Here is a 16,379-nt window from a genome sequence, read left to right on the forward strand (position 1 = left end):
ATGCGCCGAATACAGCAAGTGTAAACTTTACCGTGAAATGCTGAATACAACATGTGAAATGCTTACTTACAAGGCCTTAACCAACAGTGCAGTTCAAGAAGAGTTAAGAAAATATTTACCAAGTAGGCTAAGGTAAAACAAATTATCATAAACGACATAGCAATCAATCATCGCCACGCTGGGTGGACGACCTATGAACTATAGTGAGAAAGCCCTGCTTGGTGGACGACCTATGAACTATAGTGAGAAAGCCCTGCTTGGTGGACGACCTATGAACTATAGTGAGAAAGCCCTGCTTGGAGGACGACCTATGAACTATAGTGAGAAAGCCCTGCTGGGTGGACAACCTATGAACTATAGTGAGAAAGCCCTGCTTGGAGGACGACCTATGAACTATAGTGAGAAAGCCCTGCTTGGAGGACGACCTATGAACTATAGTGAGAAAGCCCTGCTGGGTGGACGACCTATGAACTATAGTGAGAAAGCCCTGCTGGGTGGGGGACCTATGAACTATAGTGAGAAAGCCCTGCTTGGAGGACGACCTATGAACTATAGTGAGAAAGCCCTGCTGGGTGGACGACCTATGAACTATAGTGAGAAAGCCCTGCTGGGTGGACGACCTATGAACTATAGTGAGAAAGCCCTGCTGGGTGGACGACCTATGAACTATAGTGAGAAAGCCCTGCTTGGAGGACGACCTATGACCTATAGTGAGAAAGCCCTGCTTGGAGGACGACCTATGAACTATAGTGAGAAAGCCCTGCTTGGAGGACGACCTATGAACTATAGTGAGAAAGCCCTGCTGGGAGGACGACCTATGAACTATAGTGAGAAAGCCCTGCTGGGTGGGGGACCTATGAACTATAGTGAGAAAGCCCTGCTGGGTGGGACGGCTTTGCCACTTTCCTTAACACTCTCGGCTGTCAGCACATAGTGTATATGTCTCCATATATAGTTCAATCCCTGTCTCCAACCTTCCTACTACTCAGTTTCTACAACTGTCTAATAAAGCATGAAATAAACAAATCCTCACCAGCTTCCAGCACTGGGGCTTGTTCCCGTTGGTCCCACAGACAAACAGACTGTCCTGAAACTTCTGGATAACAGTGATGACATTCTTACACGGACCCTGGGAAAGGGTTAGAATCAGAACGTTAGAATCAGAACGTTAGAATCAGAGCGTTAGAATCAGAACGTTAGAATCAGAACGTTAGAATCAGAACGTTAGAATCAGAACGTTAGAATCAGAGCGTTAGAATCAGAACGTTAGAATCAGAACGTTAGAATCAGAACGCTAGAATCAGAACGTTAGAATCAGAACGTTAGAATCAGAACATTAGAATCAGAACGTTAGAATCAGAACGTTAGAATCAGAACTAATTGTTTATAAAAGCGTGTGTTGTGTATCGTGTCAAACATTAAACCAAAAAAAGTTTGTAACGACAGTATATCGCTACAACAACAAAAAACTCAACTAAAACAACCGTTGAAGGTCAACATCGTTAACAACACCAGTGAGAAAGGCACAAGGAGCACCAGAGGGAAAGTCGACTCTCTTACTGCATGAGTTCAACCTGATTAACAACTAAATAGTAAGTAGGACTTTAAGCTTTGAGAAACAGCTGAACAGTGAAGTTGGTAGGCTGTAAGTGACCCTAGAAAAACCAATCTGTGTAAACAGAGACCAGTCTAAGACAGAAAGAAAGAAAAGCAAAAGAAATCCAAGATAACTTAGACTTGGATATAGCGCACCTAGCAGCGAGAATAGACAATATGGAAGCCAAAACGACCAGCGCAAACCCAAACCCATCCACTAAATACGACCCTGAAGTGTCCATCAGAACCATCTTTGTAAAGGGTTCTAAATGACACCCAAAGGGGTTCTACCTGGAACCAATGAGGGTTCTTCAAAGGGTTCTCCTATGAGGACAGGCGAAGAACACTTTCAGGTTCTAGGAGTGTAGATGGCATAATGGGACAGTGATTTGAGCATCAGAATATTATTGTGTTATTTTCTCCTGTTACTTCCTCATGAAGTCTCTACACGGGGACATGATTCTCTTTCTTTCCTTAGCCACCTATTGGCTCGAATGGCTACTTTGACCTGAGGTTGCTGCTATTCACCTCTGTGTAGAATTAAATAAATCAGTCATATTTCTGGTTTGGAAGACTGTATTAATAACGCTGATAAATGTTCTATCTAGGTCCAATTTAGACATTGTGTTAAACGAGCATGGCGAAACATTCCTGGGATTCCTAAAGGATTCTAAATGCTGTATTCTAGAATACCTGACCACTCTGTGTTGAGTCTGACGTTTCAGGCCGGGGTTCAATCTCGTCAGAATGTCTGGATTCATATGCCTGAAGGCCAGTCTAAGGAATGCATCAAACAGTCAGAAACCTCGCTGATCACTGTAATGCTCTAGTGGAGCAGATTGATCAACCTGAAATACACCAGAACTGTCACATCCTGACCATAGTAAGAGGTTATTTTCTATGGTAGAGTAGGTCAGGGCGTGACGGGGGGGGTTATTCTATGTGTTCTATTTCTATGTTCTTAGGTTCTAGTTTTTGTATTTCTATGTTGGTTTGTTTGAGATGATCTCCGATTAAAGGCAGCTGGTCCTCGTTGTCTTTAATTGGAGATCATACTTAAGTAGGGGTTTTTCTTCCTGGGTTTTGTGGGTGTTTATTTTTGAGTAGTGTTTGTTTCTCCTCTGCGTCACGGTTTGTTGTTTTGTCTTTCAGTGTATTTATGTATTGCATCCGTTTCACAGTCTAAATAAATATGTGGAACTACACACACGCTGCACTTTGGTCCGCTCCTTCCGACAACAACACTCTAGATGGGATTGACCTCTGGTATGACAGATTCTGTCATGTGTTATATAATATGTTATATGTGTTGCGGGGAAACCTGTAAATACATCCAGAACAAACCCTTCTGGACTAATGGAACTACATGCATTATGGACTCAGATGAGGGATTAGTCTCCTAATATCCCAGTGAACTATAGAGGGATTAGTCTCCTAATATCCCAGTGAACTAGAGGGATTAGTCTCCTAACATCCCAGTGAACTATAGAGGGATTAGTCTCCTAACATCCCAGTGAACTAGAGGGATTAGTCTCCTAACATCCTAGTGAACTAGAGGGATTAGTCTCCTAATATCCCAGTGAACTATAGAGGGATTAGTCTCCTAATATCCCAGTGAACTATAGAGGGATTAGTCTCCTAACATCCCAGTGAACCATAGAGGGATTAGTCTCCTAACATCCCAGTGAACTATAGAGGGATTAGTCTCCTAATATCCCAGTGAACTAGAGGGATTAGTCTCCTAACATCCCAGTGAACTATAGAGGGATTAGTCTCCTAACATCCCAGTGAACTATAGAGGGATTAGTCTCCTAACATCCCAGTGAACTAGAGGGATTAGTCTCCTAATATCCCAGTGAACTATAGAGGGATTAGTCTCCTAATATCCCAGTGAACTATAGAGGGATTAGTCTCCTAATATCCCAGTGAACTAGAGGGATTAGTCTCCTAATATCCCAGTGAACTAGAGGGGGATTAGTCTCCTAATATCCCAGTGAACTATAGAGGGATTAGTCCCCTAATATCCCAGTGAACTAGAGGGGGATTAGTCTCCTAATATCCCAGTGAACTATAGAAGGATTAGTCTCCTAATATCCCAGTGTACTAAAGGGGGATTAGTCTCCTAACATCCCAGTGAACTAGAGGGATTAGTCTCTTAATATCCCAGTGAACTAGAGGGATTAGTCTCCTAACATCCCAGTGAACTAGAGGGATTTGTCTCCTAATATCCCAGTGAACTAGAGGGGGATTAGTCTCCTAATATCCCAGTGAACTAGAGGGATTAGTCTCCTAACATCCCAGTGAACTATAGAGGGATTAGTCTCCTAACATCCCAGTGATCTATAGAGGGATTAGTCTCCTAATATCCCAGTGAAATATAGAGGGATTAGTCTCCTAATATCCCAGTGAACTATAGAGGGATTAGTCTCCTAACATCCCAGTGAACTAGAGGGATTAGTCTCCTAATATCCCAGTGAACTATAGAGGGATTAGTCTCCTAATATCCCAGTGAACTAGAGGGGGATTAGTCTCCTAACATCCCAGTGAACTACGGGGATTAGTCTCCTAATATCCCAGTGAACTAGAGGGATTAGTCTCCTAATATCCCAGTGAACTAGAGGGATTAGTCTCCTAATATCCCAGTGAACTAGAGGGATTAGTCTCCTAACATCCCAGTGAACTATAGAGGGATTAGTCTCCTAATATCCCAGTGAACTATAGAGGGGGATTAGTCTCCTGATATCCCAGTGAACTAGAGGGATTAGTCTCCTAACATCCCAGTGAACTAGAGGGATTAGTCTCCTAATATCCCAGTGAACTAGAGGGATTAGTCTCCTAATATCCCAGTGAACTATAGAGGGATTAGTCTCCTAACATCCCAGTGAACCATAGAGGGATTAGTCTCCTAACATCCCAGTGAACTATAGAGGGATTAGTCTCCTAATATCCCAGTGAACTAGAGGGATTAGTCTCCTAACATCCCAGTGAACTATAGAGGGATTAGTCTCCTAACATCCCAGTGAACTATAGAGGGATTAGTCTCCTAACATCCCAGTGAACTAGAGGGATTAGTCTCCTAATATCCCAGTGAACTATAGAGGGATTAGTCTCCTAATATCCCAGTGAACTATAGAGGGATTAGTCTCCTAATATCCCAGTGAACTAGAGGGGGATTAGTCTCCTAACATCCCAGTGAACTATAGAGGGGGATTAGTCTCCTAATATCCCAGTGAACTAGAGGGATTAGTCTCCTAATATCCCAGTGAACTATAGAGGGATTAGTCTCCTAATATCCCAGTGAACTAGAGGGATTAGTCTCCTAATATCCCAGTGAACTATAGAGGGATTAGTCTCCTAATATCCCAGTGAACTAGAGGGGGATTAGTCTCCTAATATCCCAGTGAACTATAGAGGGATTAGTCCCCTAATATCCCAGTGAACTAGAGGGGGATTAGTCTCCTAATATCCCAGTGAACTATAGAAGGATTAGTCTCCTAATATCCCAGTGAACTAAAGGGGGATTAGTCTCCTAACATCCCAGTGAACTAGAGGGATTAGTCTCTTAATATCCCAGTGAACTAGAGGGATTAGTCTCCTAACATCCCAGTGAACTAGAGGGATTTGTCTCCTAATATCCCAGTGAACTAGAGGGGGATTAGTCTCCTAATATCCCAGTGAACTAGAGGGATTAGTCTCCTAACATCCCAGTGAACTATAGAGGGATTAGTCTCCTAACATCCCAGTGATCTATAGAGGGATTAGTCTCCTAATATCCCAGTGAAATATAGAGGGATTAGTCTCCTAATATCCCAGTGAACTATAGAGGGATTAGTCTCCTAACATCCCAGTGAACTAGAGGGATTAGTCTCCTAATATCCCAGTGAACTATAGAGGGATTAGTCTCCTAATATCCCAGTGAACTAGAGGGGGATTAGTCTCCTAACATCCCAGTGAACTACGGGGATTAGTCTCCTAATATCCCAGTGAACTAGAGGGATTAGTCTCCTAATATCCCAGTGAACTATAGAGGGATTAGTCTCCTAACATCCCAGTGAACTATAGAGGGATTAGTCTCCTAACATCCCAGTGAGCTATAGAGGGATTAGTCTCCTAACATCCCAGTGAACTAGAGGGATTAGTCTCCTAACATCCCAGTGAACTATAGAGGGATTAGTCTCCTAACATCCCAGTGAACTAGAGGGATTAGTCTCCTAACATCCCAGTGAACTATAGAGGGATTAGTCTCCTAATATCCCAGTGAACTAGAGGGATTAGTCTCCTAATATCCCAGTGAACTAGAGGGATTAGTCTCCTAATATCCCAGTGAACTATAGAGGGATTAGTCTCCTAATATCCCAGTGAATTAGAGGGATTAGTCTCCTAACATCCCAGTGAACTATAGAGGGATTAGTCTCCTAACATCCCAGTGAACTAGAGGGATTAGTCTCCTAATATCCCAGTGAACTAGAGGGATTAGTCTCCTAATATCCCAGTGAACTAGAGGGATTAGTCTCCTAATATCCCAGTGAACTAGAGGGATTAGTCTCCTAATATCCCAGTGAACTAGAGGGATTAGTCTCCTAACATCCCAGTGAACTATAGAGGGATTAGTCTCCTAATATCCCAGTGAACTATAGAGGGGGATTAGTCTCCTGATATCCCAGTGAACTAGAGGGATTAGTCTCCTAACATCCCAGTGAACTAGAGGGATTAGTCTCCTAATATCCCAGTGAACTAGAGGGATTAGTCTCCTGATATCCCAGTGAACTAGAGGGATTAGTCTCCTAATATCCCAGTGAACTATAGAGGGGGATTAGTCTCATTAGCACGGTATATACACGTAAATTGTATTCCTGAGTTCTATATAACAGGCCACTATCTAGAACAGTGGTCAGCTTGCTGATGAACAGAATGGCTTTAGGAAAGCCAGTGTTTATAGACATTATATATATATACTGTTAGTCAATGGCATGTTTCAACTGGGACAAAACACACAACTACCCCTAGACAAACTGAAACTCAGTGACACGTTTAAGGAAGCTGACCTACATGTATTTCAAAACAAGTTACAATGTCTATATGATCAAACACAACCCTAAGATACAAAGACAATTGGTTGAGTGATATATGACTAAAACTCAAAACTTGAAAGCAGATCAAAAACACATATGATCCAGAAACATGTCACATGTCACCTAACAGGAAATCAAAGATCCTTGTGTGCCCAGTTGAGAACCAGGATACTGACTGGCAATAGAAGTGGACTTTTTATTTAGGGGACATGGAGAATGAAGTGCACTTTTTATTTAGGGGACATGGAGAATGAAGTGCACTTTTTATTTAGGGGACATGACGAACGAAGTGCACTTTTTATTTAGGGGACATGGAGAATGAAGTGCAGCGACCCAAATCTGATGAAGGCGTGCTGGAAAAAGTTAAAAGCCAAAGCCAAAAAGGATGTGGCAGAGGAGAGGCGGGGGCTATTTCAGACCGGAGGGGGGCCTCCGTCCAAGGGAACTGATCCCCAGCAGTTTGCCCCTCTCCTTAACCCCAATGATGACGACGGACAACTCGACCCACCAATATTTAGTAAGCATAAATAACTGGTAAATATCAACGACTATAACGCACGTTAAAACTAACGTTAATGCTACATCACTACAATGTTAGCGTTATCAGGCGTTACCGTTATCAGGTGTTACCGTTATCAGGTGTTACCGTTATCAGGTGTTACCGTAATCAGGCGTTACCGTTATCAGGCGTTACCGTTATCAGGAGTTACCGTTATCAGGTGTTACCGTAATCAGGTGTTACCGTTATCAGGTGTTACCGTTATCAGGTGTTACCGTTATCAGGTGTTACCGTAATCAGGCGTTACCGTTATCAGGCGTTACCGTTATCAGGCGTTACCGTTATCAGGTGTTACCGTAATCAGGTGTTACCGTAATCAAGTGTTACCGTTATCAGGTGTTACCGTAATCAGGTGTTACCATAATCAGGTGTTACCATAATCAGGTGTTACCATTATCAGGTGTTACCGTTATCAGGTGTTACCGTTATCAGGTGTTACCGTAATCAGGTGTTACCGTAATCAGGTTTTACCATTATCAGGTGTTACCGTAATCAGGTATTACCGTTATCAGGTGTTACCGTAATCAGGTGTTACCGTTATCAGGTCTGTTACAGCATGTTGCATAGCATCATCATTCGTAACGAGGCAGAGCATATTATAAACCCCAATTAAATTGTTGTACAAAAATGGGCACGTAAAGAGCCTACTAATAATGAGTTAATTTCCTTTCCTTTCTTTTAGTTGAGCTGACACCCTGTTCTGTGGAGAAACAGCAGTGCCAGGACCTTGAACCAGCAGAAAAAACAGCAGACGGGCCAAGCAAACGGCCCAGAACTGACATGAACCAAGCTCAGATTGATGTTTGGGAGCTAGGGAGAGAGAAAAATCTACTGCAGATTGAGGTCCTGAATTTTACAAAAAGAGCTACAGCAAATTCAGAAACAGAAACTCCTTCAGGGAAACAAATGCCCACTGTGTAATGAATACTGATCTTTTTATTTATTAAAACAATTATTTATTAAAACAAATTCAGAAACAACAGCTTTCCCAAGCAGTTTGGTGTCCTCCAGTCTTGTCCCCACTCTTGTGTTGTGGTGCTTCCAGTTCCACCCTGTATGGTACTGAGATAAATATATTTGAATATAGATAGCCTAATTAGGAATTGTACGTGTCGATCAAAATATAATATAGCTTTTTACATGATACCAATGTTACATTATACACACCTTAGGCTGCAAAATGGTTCTCAATCAAGGTTCTCCTCACAGCATTCCCATTGGCATCAGCAGCATGTTGCACCTGGCCATCTTCTCAGTCTCCTCAGGTAGGTCCTCCTCAGGTAGGTCCTCCTCAGTCTCAGGTAGGTCCTCCTCAGTCTCCTCAGGTAGGTCCTCCTCAGGTAGGTCCTCCTCAGGTAGGTCCTCCTCAGTCTCAGGTAGGTCCTCCTCAGTCTCCTCAGGTAGGTCCTCCTCAGGTAGGTCCTCCTCAGTCTCCTCAGGTAGGTCCTCCTCAGGTAGGTCCTCCTCAGGTAGGTCCTCCTCAGGTAGGTCATCCTCAGTCTCCTCAGGTAGGTCCTCCTCAGTCTCCTCAGGTAGGTCCTCCTCAGTCTCAGGTAGGTCCTCCTCAGGTAGGTCCTCTTCAGGTAGGTCCTCCTCAGTCTCAGGTAGGTCCTCCTCAGTCTCAGGTAGGTCCTCCTCAGTCTCAGGTAGGTCCTCCTCAGGTAGGTCCTCTTCAGGTAGGTCCTCCTCAGTCTCAGGTAGGTCCTCCTCAGTCTCAGGTAGGTCCTCCTCAGTCTCAGGTAGGTCCTCCTCAGGTAGGTCCTCTTCAGGTAGGTCCTCCTCAGGTAGGTCCTCTTCAGGTAGATCCTCCTCAGCCTCCTCAGGTAGGTCCTCTTCAGGTAGGTCCTCTTCAGGTAGGTCCTCCTCAGGTAGATCGTCTCCTTGTCTCTTGCCAAAGTTATACAGAACCGCAACTGCAATAATGATTGTCAGTGTAGCGTCCATCTTCGTGCAGAACCCCTCCTTTAGGCAGGGGGATCTTTTGTTCCACACTCCAAAAACTCTCTCTATGAGACCTCCTGCCAGGATATGAGAGGTGTTGTATTCTCTCTCTATGAGACCTCCTGCCAGGATATGAGAGGTGTTGTATTCTCTCTCTATGAGACCTCCTGCCAGGATATGAGAGGTGTTGTATTCTCTCTCTATGAGACCTCCTGCCAGGATATGAGAGGTGTTGTATTCTCTCTCTATGAGACCTCCTGCCAGGATATGAGAGGTGTTGTATTCTCTCTCTATGAGACCTCCTGCCAGGATATGAGAGGTGTTGTACTCTCTCTCTATGAGACCTCCTGCCAGGATATGAGAGGTGTTGTATTCTCTCTCTATGAGACCTCCTGCCAGGATATGAGGTGTTGTATTCTCTCTCTATGAGACCTCCTGCCAGGATATGAGAGGTGTTGTACTCTTTCTCTTCAGGTGTCTGGGGGTTTAAAAGGGGAGTCATAAGGTACCCACGACAGGCATATCCACTGTCACCTAGTAGGGGGCCTTCATATGCCCCCCTTTCCAGCATTGCACACAGACGACTATTGTCAAAGATACTGCTGTCATGGCTGGATCCTGGCCGTCTAGCTAGGATGTTGGTGAGTTGACCTTTGACATCACAGACAGCCTACACGTTGATGAAGCAGTAGGATGTTGGTGAGTTGACCTTTGACATCACAGACAGCCTACACGTTAATGAAGCAGTAACCTTTCCGATTACGGAATAGTTCTCCATTCTCACCACCAGGGTTGGGAATAGGAATGTGTATACAGTCTATTGCCCATAGTACACCTGGGAATCTAGCTCTCCTGTAAAATCCATCTGCTGTTTCCTCTGTAGGACTGAACCTGATGTACTGATTCTTCAGACCGGCAATAGCACTGGAAACTCTGACTACAATCCTGCAGACGGGTTGACTTGTGGAGTCCAGAAAGGTCCACATCCACCATCTGGGTCCATCCAGTTACGTAGAACCGTAGAACCACCGGGAGTTGAAGAAGTGGGGGTACAGCTGAGATCCTTTCACTCCCACGCTTGGCTACAAGACCATGGTGCTCGCCTACGGAGCTGTGAGGGGGGAACGGCACCTCCGTACCTTCAGGCTCTGATCAGTCCCTACACCCAAAGAAGGGCACTGTGTTCATCCACCTCTGGCCTGCTGGCCCCCTTACCTCTGCGGAAGCACAGTTCCCGCTCAGCCCAGTCAAAACTGTTCGCTGCTCTGGCACCCCAATGGTGGAACAAGCTCCCTCACGACGCCAGGACAGCGGAGTCAATCACCACCTTCCGGAGACACCGGAAACCCCACCACTTTAAGGAATACCTGGGATAGGATATAGTAATCCTTCTAACCCCCCCCCCAAAAAGATATAGATGTACTATTGTAAAGTGGTTGTTCCACTGGATATCATAAGGTGAATGCACCAATTTGTAAGTCGCTCTGGATAAGAGCGTCTGCTAAATGACGTAAATGTAAATGCTTGGTCCAACCTTTCTTTCCAGTTGCATTACAGAGTCCTTGGAGAAGCGGTATCTCCTTGAAAACTCACGATTATCATAAAACTCAACAGGATTCAACCGGTCTCTAATGATTCTCTGAGGGACTCGGTCGTTTTGGTCTCTCCACAGTAGATACGCTGCCATTTTATCTGTTAAACCACCTCAAGTGGCAGTTTAGAATTAATCTCCAATCTAAGTTTATATTTAAAACATGTTTTATTGAGCAACAGGCTTAAAATTAATCTAGGTTTAAAGTGAAAACTAAATTTAGATTAGAGGAAGGATTTAATTGAACTAGGATTAATTTAAAACTAGGTTTAAAATTTGATGCAACAAGATTAATAGATAAATCTTGATTTAAACCAGTTTTAAGAGTTAATCCATGTTGGTGCAACTCACCCACAATGTCGTATAAGCCCATGTGGGCTGGGCATCATGCAGGCGCATGACATTATAATAAAATCAATCAATCAATCATATTAATATGGACAGATACAATTCAAACATTACCATATTACAAATACACAACAGTGTCACGTAGTGACCACTAAAAGGGGGTGTTTGTTATTGTAGTTTGGTCAGGGCGTGGCAGGGGGTGTTTGTTATTGTAGTTTGGTCAGGGCGTGGCAGGGGGTGTTTGTTATTGTAGTTTGGTCAGGGCGTGGCAGGGGGTGTTTGTTATTGTAGTTTGGTCAGGGCGTGGCAGGGGGTGTTTGTTATTGTAGTTTGGTCAGGGCGTGGCAGGGGGTGTTTGTTATTGTAGTTTGGTCAGGGCGTAGCAGGGGGTGTTTGTTTAGTGTGTTTCGGGGTTTTTGGTTGATGTTCTATGTTTTCTATTTCTATGTGTTTATCTAGTTTTTCTATTTCTTTGTTGGGATTTTGGAACGACCTCCAATTAGAGGCAGCTGGTTGTCGTTTTTCTCTAATTGGAGGCTATATTTAAGTGGGTTAGTTTTCTCTTGTGTTTGTGGGTGGTTGTTTCCTGTTTAGTCTGAGCACTTTACGGGACTGTTTTAGTCGTTTGTTTTGTGTAAGTGTTTTATTTTTCCCTTCAATAAAAGAAGATGATAAATATACCCGCTGCGTTTTGGTCTACCTACAACGACGCTTGTGACAAACAGTCAGCTGCATTGCACCGACACGCTTTGCACTCAGTTCCAGGGCTAGTAACGTTGAAGGGTAAATTAGATCAAAGGTTAAATATTATTCAGACAGCCGGGGGAAATGGAACCATATCTATTCTCAGTCTGATTAAAATGAGTTATGTGTGTATATTTCCATTCTCTGCTTAGTGGTGATCCTCTGACCCTGAGGAAGTCTCTAAAAATTCCTAGTAGACACTAATATGAATCAGGGTGTTGTCAACTTTCAATATAAACCTGTCAGTTTTATATACAATTTAAATTGTTGATTATAATCTGTCAGTTAATATAGTTTTATATACGATTTATAATGTTGATTATAACCTGTCAGTTTATACAGAATAATACAAATATTCCAAAACATGCATTCGGGTTTGCAACAACGCACTCAAGTTAATACTGAAAAAAATGTGGCAAAGCAATTCACTTTTATGTCCTGAATACAAAGTGTTATGTTTTGGGCAAATCCATACAACACATTACTGAGTACCACACTCCATATTTTCAAACATAGCTGTGGCTGCATCATGTTATGGGTATGCTTGTAGTCGTTAAGGACTGGGGAGTTTTTCAGGATAAAAAAGAGACGGAATGGAGCTAAACACAGGCAAAATCCTAGAGGAAAACCTGGTTCAGTCTGATTTCCACCAGACACTGGGAGATGAATTCACCTTTCAGCAGAACAACAACCTAAAACACAAGGCCAAATCTACACTGGAGTTGCTTACCAAGAAGACAGTGAATGTTCCTGAGTGGGCGAGTTCCAGTTTGACTTAAATCTACTTGAAAATCTATGGCAAGACCTGAAAAGTGTTGTCTAGCGATGATCAACAACAAATTTGACAGAGCTTGAAGAATTTTCAAAAGAATAAATGGGCAAATATTGTACAATCCAGGTGTGCAAAGCTCTTAGAGACTTCCCCAGAAAGACTCACAGTTGTAATCGCTGCCAAAAGGTGCTTCTCCAAAGTACTGACTCAGGGATGTGAATACTTATAAAAATGTGATATTTCTGTATTTCATTTTCAACAAATGTTTGCTTTGTCAATATGGGGTATAGTGTGTATATGGGTGAGAAGAATATATGGAATAAGTCAAGAGGTATGAATACTTTCCGAAAGGCGCTGTATGTGGATTTACTCACCTCTCCACAGGTCTGTCCACCTGTCGTGCCGAGTGGGAACAACTGCAGAAGAAAAGACATGATTGAGTAAACATTCCCCAGTTTTACCTTCTCTGCCTCAGAGCTGTAAATGGCTCTGCATTGGGCTGAATCAGGAGGTTTTCATACTGTAAACCAACATATATATCCAGGTTATTGCTTAACTCAAGAGGAATGCATGACTTTCATATCAGCATCCAGATTTTAAGAACGCAAACTAACTTGGCCACTGGCGTAAATATTTGAGATACCAGCATTTATTCCCTAAATACCACAAAACACACAGTATTTTTCAGCTTGAAAGTAAACATTCCTCCTACCACTGTTAATATAACTAAATGCGCTTATGTCTCTGCATGGATTACTCGTTGGAGTTGTAGAGTGGGTATTCGTAAAGCACTTACAACTGCAGATGTAAAAAAAAAAGGGCTTTATAAAATAACGTTTGAGTGAAATTGGATTGAAACTGAAACCCGCCTATTTGATGATAGGCTTATCCTGACAGTGTTCTGTTTAATAGACTACATTATGAGCTTGTTGTTTGAATTCATGTTGAGTTGACTGTTCTGTCTTTTGTCCACTGAATTGTTTAATCAGCAGGTGCTGACATTGAGGCCCGACATGCCTATTGTCCAAATGCCACGCCCTTTAGATATTAATAGCTTTGAGATGTCTACTGTTGATATGTAGCCTGCTGTTGGCATTGACGTTATACTTTAATGTCTGGCTTTTGTAGCAAACCCAATGGCTATGATATATCTCAAAGGGCCAAGCGTCGTTACAAAACAGTGTAGGGTCAAAGAACTGTAACGGCTGTCTTCGTCGTCAGACGAAACAGAGAAGTCATCGTCTGAGAAAGTGGACCAATACGCAGCGGAGTTAGTGTTCATCATAGTTATTTAATTAACGTAAGAACACGATACAAAAACCAAGGAAACCGACAGCCAAAACAGTCCTGTCAGGTGCGAAACGAAACAATTACCCACAAAACCCCAACGGAAAAACATGCTCCTTATGTGTGACTCCCAATCAGCAACAACACTCTACAGCTGTGCCTGATTGGAAGCCACACGGCCAAAATCAATGAAACAAACCAACATAGAAAATGAACATAGAACGCCCACCCAATGTAACACCCTGGCCTAACCAAAATAAAGAACAAAAACCCCTCTCTATGGCCAGGGCGTTACAAGAACGTCTAGCCCTGTGAGATTAACCCAACAAACAAGTAACATGTTCTAGAAAGGAGAATATGGCATTCAACATACTGTATGATACAAATTATTACAAGAAGAACACTGCATAGAAAATGAGCATTACAAGAAGAACACTGCATAGAAAATGAGCATTACAAGAAGGACACTGCATAGAAAATGAGCATTACAAGAAGAACACTGCATAGAAAATGAGCATTACAAGAAGAACACTGCATAGAAAATGAGCATTACAAGAAGAACACTGCATAGAAAATGAGCATTACAAGAAGAACACTGCATAGAAAATGAGCATTACAAGAAGGGCACTGCATAGAAAATGAGCATTACAAGAAGAACACTGCATAGAAAATGAGCATTACAAGAAGAACACTGCATAGAAAATGAGCATTACAAGAAGAACACTGCATAGAAAATGAGCATTACAAGAAGAACACTGCATAGAAAATGAGCATTACAAGAAGGGCACTGCATAGAAAATGAGCATTACAAGAAGAACACTGCATAGAACATGTGAAGCAAAAGAACTAGTGAAATGGGATTTTTCTATGATTAAACAGATCATTATTTTATTTATTTATTTCACCTTTATTTAACCAGGTAGGTCAGTTGAGAACAAGTTCTCATTTACAACTGCGACCTGACCAAGATAAAGGACAGCAGTTCGACACAAACAACAACACAGAGTTAAACATAAACAAACGTACAGTCAATAACACAATAGAAAAAAAACTACCTCCCTACTCTTCTACATTTGAACACACTGTTCATTGATTTTTTCTATTGCATTATTGACTGTACGTTTGTTTATGTTTAACTCTGTGTTGTTGTTTGTGTCGAACTGCTTTGCTTTATCTTGACCAGGTCGCAGTTGTAAATGAGAACTTGTTCTCATCTGGCCTACCTGGTTAAATAAAGGTGAAATTAAAAAAATTAAAAAGAGGAGCGACCCAGGGATGTGTGCGCTTTGGGGACCTTTAACAGAATGTGACTGGCAGAACGGGTGTTGTATGTGGAGGATGAGGGCTGCAGTAGATATCTCAGATAGGGGGGAGTGAACGGGTGTTGTATGTGGAGGATGAGGGCTGTAGTAGATATCTCAGATAGGGGGGAGTGAATGGGTGTTGTATGTGGAGGATGAGGGCTGCAGTAGATATCTCAGATAGGGGGGAGTGAATGGGTGTGGTATGTGGAGGATGAGGGCTGTAGTAGATATCTCAGATAGGGGGGAGTGAATGGGTGTGGTATGTGGAGGATGAGGGCTGCAGTAGATATCTCAGATAGGGGGGAGTGAATGGGTGTGGTATGTGGAGGATGAGGGCTGTAGTAGATATCTCAGATAGGGGGGAGTGAACGGGTGTTGTATGTGGAGGATGAGGGCTGCAGTAGATATCTCAGATAGGGGGGAGTGAACGGGTGTTGTCTGGGGAGGATGAGGGCTGCAGTAGATATCTCAGATAGGGGGGAGTGAACGGGTGTTGTCTGGGGAGGATGAGGGCTGCAGTAGATATCTCAGATAGGGGGGAGTGAACGGGTGTTGTATGTGGAGGATGAGGGCTGCAGTAGATATCTCAGATAGGGGGGAGTGAACGGGTGTTGTATGTGGAGGATGAGGGCTGCAGTAGATATCTCAGATGGGGGGGGGGGGGGAGTGAGGACTAATTGTGATCTTGGGAAGGAAGGAAAGGGATCAGATTACCAACCTCTATGATTCGACTGTACTCCACATCAATCTGAAAGACAAAGTCTGTGCCTCCAACGTACAGCTCATCACCATCCTCTGACTGGAAGACGACTGTGTGGTTCTGAGTAATGTTATATTCCAGCCTGTCTTCTATTCCGTCTGGAGGGAGGAATAGAATAGAAGCTTTATGGAGCTGAATGGTGGTACAGTCATAGAATTAGTCATTATATTTCTCTGGGTACAGTAAGAAGGCTTCAAGAAAAACAAAATGGTGACAAAGCAAGAATGTACATTTGAAGAAATGAAAAAGAAGATGAGTTTTTTTTCATAATATTTGTGGGTAGATGTTTATACAGTAGCGTTACACACACAACTGTAATACTGTTTCTACGTCAGTTCGACACTATTCATTTCACACGCGTACTATTGAAGTCATCACGTAGACCTTACTCAGTCATTACATGCA

At 42.9% G+C, this 16,379-nt stretch overlaps 1 protein-coding gene across 1 annotated transcript in view; it reads right to left on the reverse strand.

Annotated features, from left to right (window-relative positions):
* The window catches only part of sema7a (semaphorin 7A (JohnMiltonHagen blood group)), a 91,269-nt gene that overhangs the window by 65,077 nt on the left and 9,813 nt on the right, over positions 1-16,379 (reverse strand). The window contains exons 2-4 of the mRNA XM_029751974.1: positions 15,933-16,072; positions 12,998-13,039; positions 1,034-1,129 (exon numbers count right to left, since the gene is read on the reverse strand). Coding sequence (XP_029607834.1) covers positions 1,034-1,129; positions 12,998-13,039; positions 15,933-16,072 — 278 coding nt within the window. The remainder of the gene's footprint in view (positions 1-1,033; positions 1,130-12,997; positions 13,040-15,932; positions 16,073-16,379) is intronic.

This window comes from Salmo trutta, chromosome 4 (genome assembly GCF_901001165.1).
Source record: "Salmo trutta chromosome 4, fSalTru1.1, whole genome shotgun sequence".
Classification (NCBI taxonomy): domain Eukaryota; kingdom Metazoa; phylum Chordata; class Actinopteri; order Salmoniformes; family Salmonidae; genus Salmo; species Salmo trutta.